We start from the raw sequence: 10,844 nt of genomic DNA, 5'->3' as shown, positions 1-10,844 counted from the left end.
TTTAAGTTACTGCAATTTACATTTCTTGCACTTTAAGTTTCAGCCATTTAATTTCTTGTTCTTTAAGATTCAGTCCTTTTACTTTCAGTTCCTTTTAATTTACTGCAATTCTACCCTTCCCCCCTTACATTTTCTGTTATTTACTTACTGCTGGATACCAAACACTCAATCAATACTTGATTCGCTTGACTAAATCAACCACTAAACTAAAATTGCTCAATCCTTCAATCCCTGTGGGATCGACCTCACTCATGTGAGTTATTATTACTTGATGCGACCCGGTACACTTGCCGGTGAGTTTTGTGTTGGATCGTTTTCCACACATCAATCCATTCCCAAATCCTACTCGGAATACCACAGACAAGGTTTATACTTTTCGAATCTCAGGAATGGCCGCCAGTAATTCTAGCTTATACCACGAAGACTCCGATCTTTCGGAATGGAGGCTAAGAGATATACGCTCGATCTAAGGTAGAACAGAAGTGGTTGTCAGGCACGCGTTCATAGGTTGAGAATAGTGATTAGTGTCACGAATCCTCACATTCATCATGTTGAAGTGTAAGTGAATATCTTAGAATAAGAATAAGCTGAATTGAATAGAAAATAGTAGTAATTGCATTAATACTCGAGGAACAGCAGAGCTCCACACCCTTAATCTATGGTGTGTAGAAACTCCACCGTTGAAAATACATAAGTAATGAAGGTCCAAGCATGGCCGTGAGGCCAGCCCCCAATGTCTAAGATCACATAAACTGATCAAAGATAGATGCCAAGATTCCAAGATAAAAATACAATAGTAAAAGGTTCTATTTAGAATGAAACTAGCTACTAGGGTTTACAGAAATAGGTAAATGATGCAGAAATCCACTTCCGGGCCCACTTGGTGTGTGCTTGGGCTGAACATTGAGCTTTACACATGTAGAGGTCTTCTTTGGAGTTAAACACCAGTTTTGGTGTCAGTTTGAGCTTTTAACTCCAATTTTTATGCCAGTTCTGGCATTTTGACGCCAGAAAAGGGCAGAGAGCTAGCATTTTGATGCCATTTTACATCGTCGAAACTCGTGTAAAGTGTGGATTATTATATATTGCTGGAAAGCCCTGGATGTATAATTTCCAATGAAGTTGAGAGCGCGCCATTTGGAGTTTTGTAGCTTAAAAAATGCCACTTCGAGTGCAGGGAGGTCAGAATCCAATAGCATCAGCAGTCCTTTTTTCAGCCTCTGAATCAGATTTGTGCTCAGTTCCCTCAATTTCAGCCAGAAAATACCTGAAATCACAGAAAAACACACAAACTCATAGTAAAGTCCAAAAATATAAATTTTGCATAAAAACTAATAAAAACATCCCAAAAAGTAGCTAGATCCTACTAAAAACTACCTAAAAACAATGCCAAAAAGCGTATAAATTATCCACTCATCACAACACCAAACTTAAATTGTTGCTTGTCCCCAAGTAACTGAAAACAAAATAGGATAAAAAGAAGAGAATATACAATGAATCCCACAGTATCAATGAAACTTAGTCCTAATTAGATGAGCGGGGCTTGTAGCTTTTTGCTTCTGAACAGTTTTGGCATCTCACTTTTTCCTTTGAAATTCAGAATGATTAGCATCTATAGGAACTTAGAATTTTAGATAGTGTTATTGATTCCCCTAGTTCAGTACGTTGATTCTTGAACACAGCTACTTTATGAGTCTTGGCCGTGACCCTAAGCACTTTGTTTTCCAGTATTACCACCGGATACATAAATGCCACAGACACATAACTGGGTAAACCTTTTCAGATTGTGACTCAGCTTTGCTGAAGTTCCCAGTTAGAGGTGTCCAGAGTTCTTAAGCACACTCTTTTGCTTTGGATCATGACTTTAACCACTCATTCTCAAGTTTTTCACTTGGACCTGCATGCCACAAGCACATGGTTAGGGACAACTTGATTTAGCCGCTTAGGCCTGGATTTTATTCTCTGAGCCATCCTATCCATTAATGCTCAAAGCCTTGGATCCTTTTTTTACCCTTGCCTTTTGGTTTTAAGGGCTATTGGCTTTTTCTATTTGCTTTTTTCTTTTTCTTTTTTTTTGCCATCTTTTTCTCTTTTTTTTTTCACTGCTTTTTCTTGCTTCAAGAATCAATTTCATGATTTTTCAGATTATCAAAAACATTTCTCTTTGTTCATCATTCTTTCAAGAGCCAACAATTTTAACATTCATAAATAACAAGATCAAAAATATGCACTGTTCAAGTATTCATTCAGAAAATAAAAAGTATTGCCACCACATCAAAATAATTAAACTTGTTTCAAGATAAAATTTGAAATCCAAGTACTTCTTGTTCTTTTGTAATTAAGCACATTTTTCATGTAAGAGAGGTGAAGGATTCATGGAGTTATTCATAGCTTTAAGACATAGACACTAGACACTAATGATCATGTAGTGAAGACACAAACATAGATAGAACATACAACATAAAGTCAAAAAACAGAAAATAAATAGACAAGGAGATTAAGGAATGAGTCCACCTTAGTGAGGGTGGTGTCTTCCTCCTCTTGAAGAACCAATGGTGCTCTTGAGCTCCTCTATGTCTCTTCCTTGCCATTGTTGCTCTTCTCTCATAACTCTTTGATCTTCTCTAATCTCATGGAGAATGATGGAGTGCTCTTGGTGTTCCACCCTTAATTGGTCCATGTTGTAACTTAAGCTTTCCAAAAAAAGTGTTGAGTTGCTCCCAATAATTGTGTGGAGGACATTGCATCCCTTGAGGTATCTCAAGAATTTCTTGATGAGGGACTTCCTCGTGCTCTTGTTGAGTGCCATGGATGAGCTCTCTAGTTTGTTCCATCCTCTTCTTAGTGATGGGCTTGTCCTCTTCAATGAGGATGTCTCCCTCTATGACAATTCCAGTTGAATAGCCAAGGTGACATATGAGATGAGGAAATGCTAATCTTGCCAAAGGTGAGGACTTGTCAGCCACCTTGTAGAGTTCTAGAGGTATGATTTCATGAACTTCTACTTCCTCTCCAATCATGATACTATGAATCATGATGGCCCGATCCACAGTTACCTCAGATCGGTTGCTAGTAGAAATGATAGAGCGTTGGATGAACTCCAACCATCCTCTAGCTACAGGCTTAAGGTCCGGTCTTCTCAATTGAACCGGGTTGCCTCTTGAGTCTCTTTTCCATTGAGCTCCTTCTACACATATGTCCATGAGGACTTGGTCCAACTTTTGATCAAAGTTGACCCTTCTAGTGTAGGGGTGTGCGTTTTCTTCCATCATTGGTAAGTTGAATGCTAGCCTCACATTTTTCGGACTGAAATCTAGGTATTTCCCCTGAACCATTGTAAGCCAATTCTTTGGGTTTGGGTTCATACTTTGATCATGGTTCCTAGTGATCTATGCATTTGCATAGAACTCTTGAACCATTAAGATTCTGATTTGTTGAATGGGGTTGGCAAGAACTTCCCAACCTCTTCTTCAAATCTCCGAATATTCGCCCTTTTTGAGCCTAAAAGGGACCTCAAGGATCACCTTCTTCTTGGCCATAACTTCATAGAAGTGGTCTTGATGGACCTTTGAGATGAATCTCTCCATCTCTCATGACTCAGAGGTGGAGGCAGTTGCCTTCCCTTTCCTCTTTCTAGAGGTTTCTCCGGCCTTAGGTGCCATAAATGGTTATGGAAAAACAAAAAGCAATGCTTTTACCACACCAAACTTAAAAGGTTTGCTCGTCCTCGAGCAAAAGAAGAAAGAAAGAAAGAAGGGGAAGAAGAAGAAAATGAAGGAGATGGAGGGTGGTATGTGATTCGTAAGTGTTGGGTTTGGGCGGAAAAAAGTGTTTGAATTTGAAAGTGAGGTAGGTGGGGTTTTGGGGAAGAGTGTTGTGGGATGGTAGGTGGGGATCCTGTGGGGTTTACAGATCATGAGGAGTCAAGGAATTCTCATCCCTGCTCCAATTGAGCGTTTAAAACGCCTTAGAGTGCAATTCTGGCATTTAAACGCCAGTTTGCTGCCTTGTTCCGGTGTTTAAACGCCAGCTTCCTTCCTGTTCTAGCGTCTGAACGCCAGTTTGTTGCCCTATTTTGGCGTTTAAATGCCAGTCTGGTGCCCTATTCTGGTATTTAAACGGCCAGAAATGTGCCAGATTGGGCGTGTAAATGCCCGTTTTGCTACCCTTTCTGGCGTTTAAACGCCAGTAAGTTCTTCCTCCAGGGTGTGCTGTTTTCAATGCTGTTTTTGATTTTTTTTCTTTATTTTTGTAATTTTCTTTGTGACTTCACATGATTATAAACCTAAAAGGAAACAAAATAATATAGATAAAATTAAAATAAAATTGGGTTGCCTCCCAATAAGCGCTTCTTTATTGTCAATAGCTTGACAGTGAGCTCTCATGGAGCCTCACAGTTGATCAGAGTATGGTTGAGATCTCTCAACACCAAACTTAGAGTTTGGCTGTGGCCTCCCAACACCAAACTTAGAGTTTGAATGTGGGGGCTCTGTTTGACTCTGTATTGGGAGAAGCTCTTCATGCTTACTCTCCATGGTTACAGATGGAGAACCTTGAGTCTTTACTACAAGGCATTCTTCATTCACAAGAAGGATCAACTCTTCTCTGTCAACATCAATCACAGCTCTTGCTGTGGCTAGGAAGGGTCTTCCAAGGATGATGGATTCATCCTCATCCCTCCTAGTGTCTAGGATTATGAAATCAGCAGGGAAGTAAAGGCCTTCAACCTTCACTAGCACGTCCTCTACTAGTCCATAAGCCTTTTTCATAGATTTATCTGCCATCTCCAATGAGAATTTGGCAGCCTGTACCTCATAGATTTCCAGTCTCTCCGTTACAGAGAGTGGCATCATGTTTATCCCTGACTCCAGGTCACACAGAATTTTTTCAAAGGTCATGGTGCCTATGGTACAAGGTATTAAGAATTTACCAGGATCCTGTTTCTTTTGAGGTAAATTTTGCTGAACCAATGTATTTAGTTCATTGGTGGTGAGCAAGGGAGGCTCTTCCTCCCAAATCTCATTACCAAATAGCTTGGCATTCAGCTTCATGATTGCTCCTAAATATTGGGCAACTTGCCCTTCAACAATGTCTTCATCCACTTCAGAAGATGAATAGTCATCAGAGCTCATGAATGGTAAAAGGAGGTCCAAGGGAATCTCTATGGTCTCTATATGAGTCTTAGATTCCTTTGGTTCCTCATTAGGGTATTCCTTACTGACCACTAGACGTTCCCTGAGGGCTTCCTTATTGGGATTCACGTCCTCCTCCTCCTCTAAGGTTTCGGCCATGTTGATTATATCAATGGCCTTGCACTCTCCTTTGGGATTCTCTTCTGTATTGCTTGGGAGAGTGCTAGGAGGAGTTTCAGTAACCCTTTTACTCAGCTGGCCCACTTGTGCCTCTAAATTTCTAATGGAGGATCTTGTTTCAGTCATGAAACTAAGAGTGGTCTTAGATAGATCAGAGAATATGTTTGCTAAGCTAGAAGAATTCTGTTCAGAATGCTTTGTCTGTTGCTGAGATGATGATGGGAAAGGTTTGCTATTGCTAAACCTGTTTCTTCCACCATTGTTATTATTGAAGCCTTGCTTCTGTTGATCCTTCCATAAAAAATTTGGATGATTTTTCCATGAAGGATTATAGGTGTTGCCAAAGGCTTCACCCATGTAATTCAGCTCTGCGATTGATTGCAGGGTTCTCAGGATCATAAGCTTCTTCTTCAGAAGATGCTTCTTTAGTACTGTTGGATGCATTTTGCAATCCATTCAGACTCTGAGAGATCATATTGACTTGTTGGGTCAATATCTTATTCTGAGCCAGTATGGCATTCAGAGCATCAATTTCAAGAACTCATCTCTTTTGAGGTGTCCCATTACTCATAGGATTCCTCTCAGAGGTATACATGAACTGGTTATTTGCAACCATTTCAATAAGTTCCTGAGTTTCTGCAAACATTTTCTTTAGGTGAATGGATCCACCTGCAGAGTAGTCCAGTGACATCTTGGAAAATTCAGACAGACCATCATAGAATATATCTAATGTGGTCCATTCTGAAAGCATGTTAGAAGGACACTTTTTGGTCAGCTGCTTGTATCTTTTCCAAGCTTCATAGAGGGACTCACCATCTTTTTATCTGAAGGTCTGAACATCCACTCTAAGCTTGCTCAGCTTTTGAGGAGGAAAGAACTTGGCTAAGAAAGCCGTGACTAGCTTATCCCAAGAGTCCAAGCTATCTCTAGGTTGTGAGTCTAACCATGTTCTAGCTCTGTCTCTTACAGCAAAAGGGAAAAGCATAAGCTTGTAGACTTCAGGATCAACTCCATTGGTCTTAACAGTATCACAGATCTGCAAGAATTCAGTTAAGAACTGATAAGGGTCTTCTAATGGAAGTTCATGAAACTTGCAGTTCTGTTGCAGTAGAGAAACTAATTGAGGCTTTAGCTCAAAATTGTTTGCTCCTATGGCAGGGATTGAGATGCTTCTTCCATAGAAGTTGGAAGTAGGTGTAGTAAAATCGCGAAGCATCTTCCTTGCATTGTTGTTTGGTTCAGCCATAATTGTTTCTTTTGCTGCTTCCTTTTCGAAAATTTTAGTGAGGTCCTCTTCAGAGTTTTGTGCTTTAGCTGCTCTTAGCTTCCTCTTCAGTGTCCTTTCAGGTTCAGGATCAGCTTCAACAAGTATGCCTTTATCTTTGTTTCTGCTCATATGAAAGAGAAAAAAATAAAGAAAATATGGAATCCTCTATGTCACAGTATAGAGATTCCTTGAGGTGTCAGAGGAAAACAAGAATGGAAGGATGAGGTAGGTAAGGAAGAATTCGAACACACAAAGAGAGATGGAGTTCGAATTGACAATGGAGGAGGAATGTTAGTGTTTAAATAGAAATAGATAAGAGAGGGGGAAGAATTGTCGAAAATAAAAAGAATAAAATTTAAAATAAATTTTTGAAAAATTGGTTGTGGTTTTGAAAAAGATAAGAAATAGTAAAACAAACAAAAAGTCAATTAGTTAGTTGAAAAAGATTTGAAAATCAATTTTAAAAAGATAAGAAGTTAGAAAAGATTTTGAAATAGATATGATTTGAAAAAGATATGTTTAAAAAGATATGATTGAAATTTATTTTGAAAAAGATTTATAAAGGAAATTAAAAAGATTTATTTTTTTTGAAAAAGATATGTTTGAAAAGATATGATTTTGAAAAAGATATGATTGGAAATATTTGATTTGAAAAAGATTTTATTTTGAAAAATTATGAAGATTTGAAAAAGATTTGATTTGAAAACAAAATTCCTCTCCTTGTGTCATCCTGGCGTTAAACGCCCAGGAGTTGCATGTTTTGGCCGTTTAACGCCCAATTGCTGCATAGTTTGGGCATTTAGACGCTAGTTTTCCTTCTTCACTGAGCGTTTTGAACGCCCAGCTTTTTCTCTGTAATTCCTATGCTTTATGTTCTTGGATCTTCATTTTGCTAAATCCTTTATTCAAGAAGATATGTTTTCAATTTTGAAAAACAACAAAATGAGTCAAAACATATAATTCTTGGATCAAAACACAAGATATATGCAAGAACATTATGAACGTCAAGATGAACACCAAGAACAATCTTGAAGATCAAGATGAACATCAAGAACTTAGTTTTCTTAATGAAAGAAAACATGGAGGACACCAAACTTAGAACTTTCTCATGTTTGGGCCATATGAATGCAAGAATGCACATGTAGAACATCATGCAGAGCAAATCAATAAATCATGAAGATCAAACAAAGCAATTCATCAAGAACGACTTGAAGATCATCAAGAGCACAATGCATGTGTTTTGAAAATTGCAAGACAATTAAAATCATGCAATTGACACCAAACTTAAATTTTGGCCCTATATTCAAACAAGAACCAAGAGATATTTTTGAGTTTTTATGATTTTATGAATTTTTTTTGGGTTTTTCAAAAATTGTTTCTAAAAAAAACGAAAAAGAAGAAAAATTTTTTTGAAAGATTTTTGAAAACTTTTTGAAAATAGAATTGTACTCGCAACACTAATTTTACCAGAAAAATCTTAACCGACATTTTTCTGCCCATCAATGCTACCTCGTGCACATAATTGTGATACACAATGGCGCCAACAACTTGGTACGCACAATTGTAATCTCACTCTTTTTCACAACTTCGCACAACTAACCAGCAAGTGCACTGGGTCGTCCAAGTAATAAACCTTACGTGAGTATGGGTCGATCCCACGGAGATTGTCGGCTTGAAGCAAGCTATGGTCACCTTGTAAATCTCAGTCAGGCAGATTCAAATGGGTGATAGAGTTTTCATAATTAAAGGATAAATAAAACATAAAATAAAGATAGAGATACTTATGTAATTCATTGGTGGGAATTTCAGATAAGTTTATGGAGATGCTTCATCCCTCTTGAATCTCTGCTTTCCTACTGACTTCATCCAATCCTTCATACTCCTTTCCATGGCAAGCTGTATGTTGGGTTTCACCGGCGTCAATGGCTACCTCCTGTCCTCTCAGTAAAAATGGTCCAAATGCGCTGTCACCGCACGGCTAATCAGCTGTCGGTTCTCGATCATGTTGGAATAGAATCCAGTGATCCTTTTGCGTCTGTCACTACGCCCAACACTCGCGAGTTTGAAGCTCGTCATAGTCATCCCTTCCCAGATCCTACTCGGAATACCACAGACAAGGTTTAGACTTTTCAGATCTCAGGAATGGCCACCAATAATTTTAGCTTATACCATGAAGACTCCGATTTTTCGGAATGGAGGCTAAGAGATATACGCTCGATCTAAGGTAGAACGAAAGTGGTTGTCAGGCACGCGTTCATAGGTTGAGAATAGTGATGAGTGTCACGGATCATCACATTCATCATGTTGAAGTGCAAGCAAATATCTTAGAATAAGAATAAGCTGAATTGAATAGAAAATAGTAGTAATTGCGTTAATACTCGAGGAACAGTAGAGCTCCACACCCTTAATCTATGGTGTGTAGAAACTCCACCGTTGAAAATACATAAGTAATGAAGGTCCAGGCATGGCCGTGAGGCCAGCCCCCAATGTCTAAGATTGCATAAACTGATCAAAGATAGATGCTAAGATTCCAAGATGAAAATACAATAGTAAAAGGTCCTATTTATAAAGAAACTAGCTACTATGGTTTACAGAAATAGGTAAATGATGCAAAAATCAACTTTCGAGCCCACTTGGTGTATACTTGGGCTGAGCATTGAGCTTTACACGTGTAGAGGTCCTCCTTGGAGTTAAACACCAGCTTTGGTACCAGTTTGGGTGTTTAACTCCAACTTTTATGCCAGTTCTGGCGTTTTGACGCCAGAAAAGGGTAGAGAGCTGGCATTTTGATGCTATTTTACGTCATCAAAACTCGTGAAAAGTGTGGACTATTATATATTGATGCAAAGCCCTGGATGTCTACTTTCTATTGCAATTGAGAGCGCGCCATTTGGAGTTTTGTAGCTCCAGAAAATTTACTTCGAGTGCAGGGAGGTCAGAATCCAACAGCATCAGCAGTCCTTTTTTCAGCCTCTGAATCAGATTTGTACTCAGGTCCCTCAATTTCAGCCAGAAAATACCTGAAATCATAGAAAAACACACAAACTCATAGTAAATCCCAGAAATATGAATTTTGCATAAAAACTAATAAAAACATCCCAAAAAGTAGCTAGATCCTACTAAAAACTACCTAAAAACAATGCCAAAAAGCGTATAAATTATCCGCTCATCACTCCCTAAACCCTACGGATCCCGATAATCGTCGTCATCATTGTAGTCTTCCCCCTGCTGAGGCGGTAGAGTAGGTGCTGATGTCGGTGCCCCTCCAGTGGGCATCTGCTCATTGTACACCTCCATCTTCTCTTGCAAACGCTCTAGCCGTTCCAGCTTCTTTGTTGGGTCCGAGCTTACAGTAATGGCTCCTTTTGTGTATGTAAGAAGGTCGTTGTACCTCTGCTCAGACTGATAAGCTTATTGGTAAACTTCCTCGGAATTAGCAGGGTTGGTGGTAAAGGCAAAGGCAAATGAAGCCGCCATTGCAGAGGTGCGGAGACCACTGGCGAAGAACGACTCAAACCCGAAGACGCAATTCTTGTAGGGCTTAGAGATGGTCTTGTGCCAAATCCTATCAGGATCTACCACTGAGGCATCAGAGCTGGCAGGGTTGTCCCCACTAGACAATTGAGATTGCTAGATCGTAGCCTCCAATCTCTGCGTGTAGTCCTCCTATGTAACACACGTTGTGATTAGGATGACAGTTAATTGACTTTAAATCGAATAAATTTCAAAATTAGAATTAATTATAATTCACATAATGAGCCATAGTCTGCTCATAAGTAAATCTCTCCTTATTGGCCTTCAACGTATGAGTATACTTGAAAGTCTCTACCAATGTTGCATGACAATCCAACGACTTAGACTACACATATTGAAACCAATTAATAAAATAAATCAAGTAACAATTAATTCAAGTTATAATTAATAAAGATTAGCAAATAAACTACATACCTACCTGCTCCTTCGTCTTCATGAAAATTGATGACCCACCAGTATACTACGACGACCTCGGTGAAGCCCTGTTAGCTCTGTTCGTTAGACGGCGACCCTTGAACCCCTTATCAGTACTAAAATGGACGTCCAGTTCCTTCTTAAAATTTGGACAGAGCCAAATAGTGAGTTTGTCGCATCCCTGATGAACATCCTGCATCATCTGTTAAAGTCGCTTAGCTACCCAGTGGTCGTAGATCTTCCTGATAAAGATATCATGTTGCTTATCCAGATAAATTTCTCCTGCACAAAGTAATTCAACAACATTAGTTCGTCAA

General features: G+C 39.0%; 1 protein-coding gene across 1 annotated transcript in view; it reads left to right on the top strand.

The window, feature by feature from the left end:
• Nucleotides 1-10,117, top strand: part of LOC107488407 (uncharacterized) — a 15,527-nt gene extending 5,410 nt beyond the window's left edge. The window contains exon 3 of the mRNA XM_016109159.1: nt 10,020-10,117. Within this exon, the coding sequence (XP_015964645.1) occupies nt 10,020-10,117 (98 nt within the window). The remainder of the gene's footprint in view (nt 1-10,019) is intronic.
• The last annotated feature ends 727 nt before the right edge of the window (nt 10,118-10,844 follow it).

The sequence above is a fragment of the Arachis duranensis genome, chromosome 5, assembly GCF_000817695.3.
Source record: "Arachis duranensis cultivar V14167 chromosome 5, aradu.V14167.gnm2.J7QH, whole genome shotgun sequence".
NCBI lineage: Eukaryota > Viridiplantae > Streptophyta > Magnoliopsida > Fabales > Fabaceae > Arachis > Arachis duranensis.
Note: the sequence above shows the minus strand (reverse complement) of the source record. Positions and strands in the feature narration are given on the sequence as shown.